Source organism: Podarcis cretensis, assembly GCF_951804945.1.
Source record: "Podarcis cretensis genome assembly, chromosome: 14".
In the NCBI taxonomy this organism is placed as follows: domain Eukaryota; kingdom Metazoa; phylum Chordata; class Lepidosauria; order Squamata; family Lacertidae; genus Podarcis; species Podarcis cretensis.
This window is the reverse complement of record NC_137183.1, coordinates 787807-800109: the sequence shown is the minus strand read 5'-3', so window position 1 is coordinate 800109 and position 12303 is coordinate 787807. Positions and strand designations below refer to the sequence as shown.

The following is a 12303-nucleotide window of genomic DNA, read 5'->3' as shown; positions in this document are numbered from 1 at the left end:
CTGACAGTAAGAGCTGTTTGACAGTGGAATTTGCTGCCAAGGAGTGTGGTGGAGTCTCCTTCTTTGGAGGTCTTTAAGCAGAGGCTTGACAACCATATGTCAGGAGTGCTCTGATGGTGTTTCCTGCTTGGCAGGGAGTTGGACTCGATGGCCCTTGTGGTCTCTTCCAACTCTATGATTCTATGATTCCATGATTCTGAACCCCAGGTGCTGGAAGCCGCAGGAGGGGAGAGTTGCTCTGGTGCTCAGATCCCGCTTGCGGGTTTCCTTTGGAGGCATCTGGCTGGCCCCTGTGAGAACAGGCGAGTGGACAAGACTGCATCATAAGATGGCAATCTTTTCTTATTTGTGAGTTAAGTACTTGGGAATAAGTACCATCAAACTTAGAGGATCGTGCTGCACAGTTACCTGATTTGCAGTCTTCAAAATCTAACTATCTAATACAATAATTTCGAGACAGAATAAATTCGCTGGTGCAAATGCAGATGCCATGGCAATAGTGGCACAAGTTTTGCAAGCAGATGTGAATGGGTGCATGCAGTGAGAAAGTACAAAACCCAATCAATTATAGATGGGGAGTACATTGCAAATGACAGCAGGTGGCCTGGTTTCTGCACTCTTCCAATGCTATCCCTTCTTTTTGTGCCCAGAAGATGCGGTTTTATGCCTGAGTAAGTCCGAAGGGTGGCCACTGTGCAGCAGCGAGAGCAGAAGGCAGTCCCCTGTGCCTGCCTCGTGTATTAGACAGTCCATCTAAATTATTTATTGCCAAAAACTGGGTTATTTCTTCATTTGCATTAGCGTGAGGTGGCAGCTGGATAGTGAGGACTCTTGGCTTCATTCTTTATAGATTCAGAATCTTGCGAACACGAGGAGAGTCCTGCTGAAGTCCCTAGTGGCTAACGGGATGCCTCTTGCTTGCTAGGGGGCTGGCCCAAGACATTTTGTTGCCTGAAGCAAAGGATAAGATGGTGCCTTCCTCTCCTTCTGCATGCATCTTCTTACGAGACCAGCAGTTAAATTTTATTTGTGATTATGGGGCAACATCTTCCACTGTACCTGAGGGTTGCAGACTTGCTTAGGGGCCCCAGAGCAAGCTACTTGAGGAGACCCTGGGAAAATGGAGATGGCTACGGCCCCCAGATTCTCATTCTGTCTAATGGTAGGGCCAGCCTTGTTCTTGGCCTTGTCTTAGACCAATAGTCCTTTTCACTCGGGTGGCATTGATGTTAGCCAGCCTTCCAAGCTTGGTGGTTGAGTCTCCCCCCAGTTATAAGTCATGGTAATCTGAGCAAATAAAGAACCATCTCCCTATCTCATGCTGGAACTGCTTCTTTAATATACCCCAAAAGAGAGCATGAGAGATGTTTCCTGTAAGAGCTTCATCCATTTCCATATATCTGGTGATATTTCTGGGCTGTGTGTGCTTAAAGAAATACTAGAAAATATATTGGCATGCTCACCCCACTTCTCCTAGCTAGCTAGGAGATTAATTAATTAATTAACTGCTTGATTGTAAAAAAACAAAAAAAGCAGTTTACAGAAAAGATATGTTTGAGCAGACCACATATAGGATTCCACTGTTAGTAAACTTTAGATCAACCACAGTTTTCTAGTTTAGGTGCAACAGGAAACTATAGTTAACTGTAGCTTCCTGGCTTTTTTGCTTGCGTGGGCAAATGCACAAAGCTTGTTTATATCAAAGGTTATTGATATGACAATCCAAATGTGGCCCCTCTCTGATTTTCCCAGTCTGTCTTGCTTGAGGTCAAACTGCACTTTTAATTATTTATTTCCACACTTAAGAACTAGATTGCATCATGCTTAGCTTGGAGAAGGGGGACAGTGATTTTAAGGAAGATATAAGGAAGTCAAGAAGTCAAAGCAAGATCAGAACACAGAGCAGTCTTTTTGCAACCTTCTGGTTCCAAAATTAACTTAAGCCAACAAGAAACCCTGACCTGTTAAGACCATGGTAAATATTGTGGTAATCATTACTACCTTGGAATGTGAGACAGTTTATTTGAGATGGTTAGGTAGAACTGAAATGGTTTGCATTAGCATAAAATAAGAATCAGGACGACTGAGAGCAGGTTTAGGCACCAGTAAAAAATAAAATAAAAAATGGGCCCCTCAGCAAGGGCGGAATGGCTAATTTTTATTTTTATTTTACAAGGCTATAAAATAAATGTGCAATTTTATTTTTATGTTAAGAATAGATATGATAATATTTGTACTTGTTGAGAATATTAAGATCCTAATGACTAATATCAATAATATCAACACCCCCATGATGGTAGTCAAACAAACCTTATACTTTAAATGTTAAACTTGTACATGTAACACAACACAATGTGCACTATACAACTTTGTTGCATTTGCACAGTGTTCACTTAGAAAAACATACAAATGCAACTGTGCATAGTAAGATGTGTCTGGGCTGTCACACTGTCAAAATGCAGAATCAAATATCTGTATAGAGTTGAAAATGCTTGGTTCACAGCACAAGTTTACAAGAATGTTACTCAGGATTGTGCATGCATTGGACATTAACTGTATATTCTGTTGAGAATTACATAAAACATGCCAGACAGTCAGGCACCAGAAAATTGTACCAGGTCCCCACACCCCGCTCTCATTGGCCCTGATAAAAATGTGCCAGGTATCCACTTGCGGTGTTTCTCAACCTTGGGTCCCCAGCTGTTGCTGGACTACAACTCCCATCATCCCTAGCTAGCAGGACCAGTGGTAGGAGATGATGAGAGTTGTCGTCCAACAACAGTTGGGGACCCAAATTTGAGAAACGCTGATAGAGGGATTAATACCCAGTTTATTCTGCAGCCACTGAGCGTGCTCAGTCCTCATTGGACTGTTTTCAGACTGTGTTCTCATTTCTGCTTCTGTAAACCTCAGGTTTCCCTTGGGCCTGGGTGTTCATCAGTTTTGTTGAATTAATTAAACTAAATAGCTTTAATTTGATTTTGAATAAATGTGCAATTAATTGTTACTGGTCTGAATTTTACTGTGTTAATATCTTCCTTAGTGGGTCATGCAAACTGCTATTTTGAATGATGCTTTTATAGGGTTTGATAGGGGGCACTGGGGATGAACCAAAGGGGTGGGGGGGGTCGCCCAAAATGAAGTTGGGAACTGGTTTAAAACAACTGTGCATTCATAAAATCACATCCAAAGCAAATGGTGCCTTTTAAAAGGGGAGACCGAGGATTATGAGTGGGGTACCCTCCATCTAATGGTGTTGCCTTTGCCTGCTGTCTCTCTCTGCCCCGCTCCCCCCCGGGCAGGTGCCTTTGCCAAGGTGAAGGAGAGCCAGAGGATGAGCGACGAGGGGAAGATGGACCAGGAGGAGGCAGATGGGATCCGCAAGCGCTGCCGCGTGGTGGGCTTTGCCTTGCAGGCGGAGATGAACCATTTCCACGAGAGGCGCATCTTGGACTTCAAGAGGATGATGCAGTCATACCTCAAGCAACAGATCATCTTCTACCAGAGAGTCAGTCAGCAGCTGGAGAAGACCTTGCGGATGTATGACAGCCTCTAGTACCTCCTGGCTCTCATTTGCCTGGCAGGAGGATGAGCTGGGCTTGCATTTTCCTCTGTGCCTGGACAAGAGTACATCTGGGCATGAGAAGTGTGCCTTCCTACCATACAGCCAGGCTTGTACTTTTAAGGGGGTTTAGGAATGGGAAGGTGAGGTGGAGGCCTCATTGCTAGGTGGACTTGGGTGCCTTCAAGGCCCCTCAGTATGCACACAATCAAAAAGGGAAGCTTGCAGCATCAGCAACCCAACTCCATGTTGTAGCTTCTCTCTTCATCCGAACTGAACGGAGAGGCAAAACGGCATTCCAGCGAACACACCATCCTGTCTTCCTCTGCTCAGGGTTTGCTGGCTTCCCAATCTGCATTGTTTACAGAGGAAGTGAGAAAATATGTTTTGTAGACGAATTGGAAACAGAACTTTTGTCATCTTAGAGTTTATTATTTGTTTTCTGCTGCTTCTCAGGCTTGATCTTCTAGAGTTTTCTCATCCTAATTGTGCCCAGTTCCCCACTGAATTGGTGAATGAGATCAGGGTTGTTTGCTGCTTATCACAACAGTACTTTCTAGATCGGTTGTGGTGAGCTTAAATAAGTGGTTTTTTTTAAAGGCAGAGGGATTGGAATGTAAATTTTGGTGCAACAGAATGGATCTTTTTGGGAAATCACACAAACACACAAGGTATCAGCACCTTTGTATTTTTTTTCTAAACTGTCCACAGAGATAACTACAGGATTATTAATTTTTGTATTCTAAAATCAAAACAATACTTGGGAACCACAATTTTTATGTTCTGCTTGGTTTGTTACTTAAAGTGTATTTTGGGGCAAAATTCAAAGGGTCTGTTGTATCGTCATTAATTAGTTTTTAAAAATGGGTGCAGGAGCTTTTGTTTATGGTGAACTGGGGCAAAGGATGGTCTGAAAAAGGCTCAGACATGTTGACATGTTGCATTGCCTTGGCAGAGGGAGGCTGCACAGGGGGGGGAATCCCATTTGACTCTTTGTACTCAGGCTAGTGATATGAAAGGGTGGGTGGCCCCTATTTCTATCCTGCTCTTCCCCCTCACTTCCCAGGAGCTGCCAGCCTGTGGCTGGAAATGCAACCAGCACAAGCCCTGGCTGAGGAGCCTTTGCTCATAGCCTGGGGACGAGACTCGCTCTTGACATCTTGAAGATCATAACGCACTCCCTGAACTCGGGATGTTAAGCCCATTCTGGACAAGCTCCCGAGGGCCACATTTCAGGGGTGGGCAGAGCCAAAGGCAACAGTGGGCAGAGGAAACATGAGGCTGGTTTCTACACACTCCTCTTTTATCCTCCACCCAAAGAAGTAGGAGGCAACATGGGAGTTCCAGGATGCAATACATGCAGGAAGGGGGGGGGGGCTAAGAAGGGGGCGGGGCTGGGGAGAATCCCATGTGTCAGATAAGTTCCCCACCCGCATCAAAGCATGCACATTGATGCACAGGGATTACATGACCCTTTGATTCCCTTCCAACTCTGTATAATTCTATGATTCTGTGAACTTTTTCAGGGTTCCTGAGAGCATGAAATGAGCTGGAGACACACAGTCTGATCTGAGCTTCAGCCGAACACCATGCATGCCTCTCCCTGCCCCCATGTCATCAATGCACATTCTACAGCTTCTAAGAGGCACTTGGACATACTGAAATGCCTTGTAATGAGAAAGGCTTTTGGTCCCTGTGGCCCAGTATTGTGGACTCTGATTGGTAGGGTCTCCATAAGGGCAGTAGCTCCGTGGTGGAGTGTCTGCCTTGCCTGTCCAAGGTGCCAGGTTCAATCTCCAGCATCTCCAGGTTGGACCAAGGATGCCTCCTGTCAGAAACCCTGGAGAGCTGCTGCCAATCAGTGTTGACAATATTGAGCTAGATAGACCAATGGCCTGACTTGGTATAAGGCCATTTCGTATATTCTCATTCAAGAATGGTCATTTCCAGCTGTCCCACTTGAGAGCCATCTAACTCGGAGAGCCTTTGGCCTTGACAGTGCCTGGGGCTGATGGATTTGAGAGTCACAGGTTCGCTATCCAGATGTGCTTGGACTCAAATCCATCAGTCCCAGCCAGCATGACCAGGGATGACAGGAATTGTAATTCAGCAGTTACTGGAAGGCTGCAGATTAGCCACCCCTGTTCTAACTGCAAATGATTGAACCTGGGGCTCTGCATGCAGAGCATGTGCTTTATTGCCAGGTGAGATGGTACTCCTGTAACCACCTTTTGCATTTCCTGTGGCTCACCAAGCATAGTCATGCATATTCAAGTGTGTGTTTTCTCACCCTTGCAGAAGCTGTTGCAGCATCTGAATCCTCCCCAAATGTGTATTCTGAGCAGGTGTGGTCAGTAAGAAAGTGGGAGGGGCAGAGAGGGATGGGGGGGAAAGAGGACATATTTGCAAATACTTTAGAGGCAGATAGGTATGTCTGTGTCAACCTTGATTAGCAAGCCTGGACTTGACATGAAGAGATTTCAGAATGGAAAGGATTTGGCAGCAGTGATGGGAGGCCTCCGGCCAGATAGGGGTGCCCTGCAGTCACACCCAGCCGATGAACCAGAGATTCACCTTCCTCGCTGCAGTGGATTGGGAAGCAGTGGATTGGGGTGGGAGTGGGCGAATGCAGGAAAGGGAGCAATGACAGGAGCAAAGAGCTATGGGTGGAGCGTGACCTCTTGTTATTCAAATCTACTTCACAATTGTGCCTACAAGACAGGATTCTGAGAAGAGGGGTGGATGTCCACGTCCGTAGGTATAAATTGCTTCCAGGCAGGCGCCTTTCCTTGGCTGATTGGGAGGATGTCAAAGTTAGTGGAGTTAGTTACTGTCAACACTTGCTGGCTGATAGATTGGCCTGGTGCGTGGGCTTTGTTTTCTCAGGGAAATATTGAGAATAAATTACAGCATAGAAAGGAAACCAGGCCTGGCTTGGACTTACTCCAGAGTTTCTCGCGGTACCAGAATGTTGTTTTAAGCCTTGAGTCAGTAACTCCTGCTGCTGAAAAATGCAGAGAAGCAACAAGTAATTTGCTTACCGATGTTCTTATGTCAGCATTGTGATTTCCATGTCATTTTCATAAACCAGGCAGACCCAATGTGCACCAGTTCTGCAACATGAATTTCCTGTCCCAGTCAAAATACCACACAGCCCTGGCACAGTGCTTATGCCTAGACCTCTGACGCATGAGGCCTCTGGAACAACAAGCTTCCTTCTACTTGTGCTCCTGTTTCAGATCATTTAGCCCATTCCGAAAGAAGAGTTTCAAACTTCTGTAATCATGAGAACTAGACACTTAAGCCAGCAAACAAACCTCAGATCGTCTCGCACACTTTGATTGCACACTTTGGATTCTAAGACAGTGATGGGCAGCCTCTGGCAGAGGCAGATTTAGGTTCAGTTGCACTGGACACAGAATCTCATGGGGCCACAATTATGATGTAGAATGGAAGACTAGAGGCCGGGGTGCCAAATTTTGGCATCACACACACGGCACCACTGAAATTTGAGACCCCAAGGTCTGCCACTGCCCACGGCTCTTTGGATGTTCCTGCAATGCAACACCCATCATCCCTCACAAATGTTCCTGGGTTGCTCTGCTACTTTTGCCTGGCATGTGGCCCCTGGAAAGTTGTCCAGAAGGCAGTGTGACCCTCAATCTGAACCCCCACCCCATCCCTGGTATAGGATGATGTTGGTCTCCAGGATCCTCAAGTCTGAGCCAGCATGGGCAATGGTCAGGAATGATGGGAGTCCAACAACACGATGGGTATACAGGGTATTCTGTGTTTTTGTTTCATATGTTTATGTTGTGAACCACCCTGTGATCTTCAGATGAAGGGCGGTATACAAATTTAATAAATAATGATGATGACATTAATGATAATATCTGGAGGGCCAGAGTTCTACTGCCCTGATCCAACCAGTCTTCCAATATAGCGTCCCTTACAGAAGTGTGTGTTTCCAGGGGGGATGGATTTCTCAGTGGATTTTTGCTAGCAGCAGCAGGGCAGGACCCTGGCAACGTCCCCTTCACCCGCTGCATAACTAAGTAGCTATGAGGAACTTGACAGCTCCACCTCATATTTTAACCCTGCCAGCTGGAAGGCGGGCAGCCATCTCTGATTATGTTCCCTTCCCTGTCCTCCATATCATCAGACCCAGTTTCTGACATGATGGCTGGGATTTTGAGCTGGGATTCACTAAGCTTCATTCACAGAGGTGGAACTTGCGGCCCTCTGGTGTTGTTGAGCTACAACTTCCAACAGCCCCAGCAAGTGTGACCAGTGGTCGGGGCCAATGGGAGCAACATCCAGCAACATCGGGGGGGGGCATGCAAGTTGCCCCATATATTCCAGCTCTGCTAACCCTGGAAAGAGAGAGATGCAGAGCACTGAAGCATCACCTACCCCTGACTACAACACGACAACCACTGCTGCAATTTCACCAAGCAACACACACACAGTCTCGCTCCAGAGAGGTTGACCTGCTCCAGGTTGGAGTTTGCAGAGGACAAGCTTTGATGGAGTCCAGGGTAGTTTGCAGGAGAACAGGACCATGGTTAGCTCCCTGCAGAGGTGGCATCTAAGAGCAGAAGAGCAGGTGTTGCTCTGGCAATAGACTACAGACGACTTCCCACTTATGTGGGGGTTACGTTTCTGGCCCCCTGTGCAAAAGTGAAAGCATGTAAAGTGGGGAGCATTCTCTAAACATTCTTTAAAAGTCCTCTGCTACTCTCGTTTCAATCCATATCAAAAAATACTATATCCAAAAATATCCACAACTCAGATTGAAGCTATAGGGCTGGCCAGAGGCCGGAGGATGTGAGGGACAGTGGCTGCTTCACTAGAGGTGCCAGCTTGTGAGGGTGATTGGGGGGGGCAATCTCTAGAATCCCAACCATGGGAACTTAGCAACTTCATTTAAGGAAAGATTAGAAAAATTCATGGAGGTGCTATTATAGGCACCTTCATATATCTGAACAGCTGTCATATGGATGATGGAGCATGCTTGTTTTCTGCTGCTCCGAAGAGTAGGATGGCTTCCTGACCAAACATCAGGAAGAACTCTCCTTCACTAGAGGTTTTTAAGGAGAGGTTGGATGGTCATCTGCCAGGAATTCTTTAGCTGAGATTCTTGCACTACAGGGGGTTGGACTAGATGAGCCTTGGAAGTCCCTTCCAACTCCAAAGTCTGTGATTTGTTCTCCATCCTCCTAGTCCATTTTCCTTCTGTGATGTGTTATTTTCTTGTGTGTGTGTGTGTTTTTTTAAAATTAAGCCTGAGGGTAAGGAGCATTAATAATAAAGCAACGTGTAAGTCGCTGTGGGAGCATTTTGGGGCTTAAGAGTGGGATTAATAGTTGATACAATTAATACAGAGTACAAATAAGTAAATAATAAGGCTATCAGTGGCCTGATAGCCTTATTTAGTCATTGTGGCTAAATGCTACCTCCAGATTTAAATAACATAAGCACCTAGTAATGTAAGAGGAGCCTGCTGGATCAGGCCAGTGGGACCCTTCTAGTCCAGCATCCTGTTCCCACAGTGGCCAACCAGATAGAATTGGAAGGGAAGCCGAGAGTCATTTTGTTCAACCCCAACTCAGAAATCTCCATGAATTTGTCTAATCCTCTACTGCATTTAGTGGGAGTGAGTTCCATGGTTTAACTCTGCACTGTGCACAGAAAAAATTCTTTTTTCTGTCCTGAATCTTCCAGCACACAGAGGGAGCAGGCTCTGGATACCAGTCTGTGGGGACCTCAGGTGAAGAGGGCCTTTGCCCTGACAGGCTTCCCAGAGGCATCAGGTTAGGAAGTGGGAATGTGTTGGATTTGCTTACAGACTCCATGCTGTTGTTGTGCAAGAGGGCTTAACAACTTGTTTGCGCCACATGTTGGAACCAGACGTTCCGAGTCTGCCTGTCCTCCAGCTCCCTCCCTTCAGATCACATTCTTCCTTTCTGACCGAGTCTCAGGGAATCAAACACCCCTTCCCTCCCCTGTTGCTTGCAAGGAGAGGCAAGCAGGAGGAAGCCTATTTTCCCGCTGCTGCTGCTGCTGCTGCTGCTGCTGCTGCTGCTGCTAGTGAAAGAAAGTTAAACATAAGAGATGCAGCTCTGGAGACCTTCTCTTAAGAACCAAAGCAGAGCATCTGCTGGATCTGGCCAAAGGGGTCCAGCTGGTCCAGCCTCCTGTTCTCACAGTGGCCAACCGGATGCCCCCAAGGAAACCTGCAAGCGGGATTTGAGCACAAGAGCAGCCCTCTCCCCTCCTGTGGTCTCCCTGTTGCTCCAGCTTCAAGACGTAGCGCAGACGCCGACTCACAGAGAGACTCACTGACTGGCCAATGAGCTCAAGAGCCCAGACTGCTGAGCTGATATCCCTTAATCATCTATAGAGGGCACTGGGCTGTTGCCATAGCAACTGGCTTAGTTAACATTGCACCTGCTGGCTTATCTGAGACTGGGGTGATTCGTGTCCATGAAAAAATAGCCCTATTCTCTATGTCCAGCTGCTCCTACATCTCTCTGAGATGTCTGGGATTGAATTTGTGGCCTTTGCACAAAGCAGATGCTCTGCCACTGGACCATGGGCCTCCCCCCAAGTCTTCCTGGGAAAGGGTCACCAGTGTCCCTGCAGTTTGCGATGGTCTTCCAGTGTCATGCAGGTCACAAAGAGATGTTTCCTATTGGCATATTTTATTTTATTTTAAAAAGACCCATGAACAATGGGGTTCCACCAGCTGCTCTGCTGCCTGACCGTATTCCTCCTGGTCTCTTCCTTATCAGGTCTGCTTCCCTCCACCTTATCTGTGATGGCCTGGGAATCCGATTCAGAGGCTGAACCGGAAGAATCCCAGCCTACACAGGAGTTCCGCCTCCAGGGCCGGCTGAGCTGGGGCAGGGCCTTGATCCTGAAGCGCCTGCACCTGTGCCGGATCCTCAGGAGCAGGCACCAGATGAATCCACTCTGGCTCCTGGGGTGATTGAGGACCCATTGCCTGCAGGTGCTCCTCTCCCAGCCCTGTCAGGGGAAAGTGAGTCTTCCCCTGGGTCCAGTAACCCACCGGCCTCTCCTGAGCTGCAGAGGCTCAGGGCAGAGAGGCGGAGGGAACTGGTTTCTCCCAGGAGGAGTGCTCGCCTTAAGGCCAGGAGAGGCGGGTCACCTGGGGGCCGGGACCGCCCCTGGCCTCAGAGATGATAAAGGCCAGTCAGCTCGGTCCCAGCTTGCAGGAGCAACGTCATTGAAGAGCTGTTTCAGCCAGCACCCAGTCCTGTTCCCCCAGAGTTCCTGTCCTTGCCCGGCTCCTTGCTGTGGAGGACTGTCTGCCAACCCTCGACTCAGGTCCTGGACCTCGCCCCGCGGTAATCTCCCCCCTGGACCAGCACATTATAATCAATCTTGCTTTTCTACTGCCGGAGGCTGTCGCTTTGCTGCAAGACAAGTCCCAAGCAGAGCTGGGCTTTTCCATGGAGGTTCCTGTGGAGTCCTTGAGTGGGGAATGTGGAGCCCTCTGGACATTGTTGGACTACAACAAGGGAGGAGGGAGAAATTAAATTACGTTCACTTTTGAAAGTGAACCTGCCAAAATTGTGTTTTCCAAAACAATACGTAAACCAAAACACAACCACCCTGAGAAAGTTTCCAAATTTTGCAGTGCAGTTTTCCAGCCAAGTTCTGTGGGGCATGTTCCCATTTCAGGTCCTGAAACTGAGTGGATTGGGTAGTTGGGTCTTACTTAACACTGGCAGTGAGACAGGATCCTCCATCCACCTGAGGGCAGAAGGCAGTTAATCTGGTCCTGGTAAGTATTGGGTCGGTTGGGGGGGGGGGTTTCATGTCTGTTAGATGTTCTTGGACCCAGCTAGCACCAGCCCCAGCCAATGGCAGAACCAGCCCAAGACATTTTGGCACCTGAGGCAAACCACAAAATGCCGTCTCCCCCCTGGAAGAAGGAGTGAGGGCAGATCAGAAACAAGGGGAAAGTAAACCTCTGCATCAGGATCTGCTACCCATGTGGATCCTGTCACCTGAGGAGTCACCACAGCTTGCCTCATGGGTGGCTGGTCCTAGCCAGTGGGCAGGAATGATGGGAGTTGGACTGTTAGTTCCCTCACTTTCTCATTTTGTAATCTTAAATTCAGTTCTCCACATATTTGCAGCAATGTGCAATTTTTAAAAAATACCCCTTGTGAGTGAGACATGGTCTGTATGCACAAGTGTAGCCATATGTCTGTGGAGCTGTATGTGGGTTTCCTCTTATGTAGGGTGGCTTCTGAGCATACCAAGGCTGCCCAGAAATGGCATTTTAATAGGGAATTCCTGGCAAGGTTTAACTTCGGGGTGTGGGTGGGTGTTTTTGTTTTGGTCTCTGTAATGGGAAGGAAAAGGGAACTACCTTCTTGAACCTGGCAGCAGAAGAATAGCCTGCTAGATCCATCTAGTCCAGTCTCCTCTTTTCTCAGTGGCCAACCAGATGCTTGTGGGAAACCTGCAAGCAAGATTCGAGCACAAGAGCAGCCCTCTCTCCTCCTGTGGTTTCCAGCAGCTAGTATTGTGCATATATGAAATATAAATTCTTCACAAACTGATATTGTGTCAGCCTGTGGTAGAAAAATAGCCTATCTGTTCCCTCACCTTCCTGTTTTTTGTTTTGTTTTTTACATTTCAACCCTGAACCCACTTCACTCCCCCCTCTCAGCCTGGCAGGGCTTTCAAGGAGTGGCTGGCACAGC

The 12303-nt window shown here is 47.5% G+C and overlaps 1 protein-coding gene across 2 annotated transcripts in view; it reads left to right on the top strand.

Annotated features, from left to right (window-relative positions):
• The window catches only part of SNX33 (sorting nexin 33), a 48029-nt gene extending 37461 nt beyond the window's left edge, over positions 1 to 10568 (top strand). The window contains exon 2 of one of the 2 annotated variants that reach the window (XM_079953324.1): positions 10357 to 10568. In XM_079953324.1, the coding sequence (XP_079809450.1) occupies positions 10357 to 10553 (197 nt within the window). In that variant the 3' untranslated portion in view covers positions 10554 to 10568. Of the gene's footprint in view, positions 1 to 3302; positions 4391 to 10356 lie in introns of those variants that run through there. The other variant, XM_079953322.1, reaches the window with a different exon arrangement.
• Positions 10569 to 12303: the final 1735 nt, after the last annotated feature.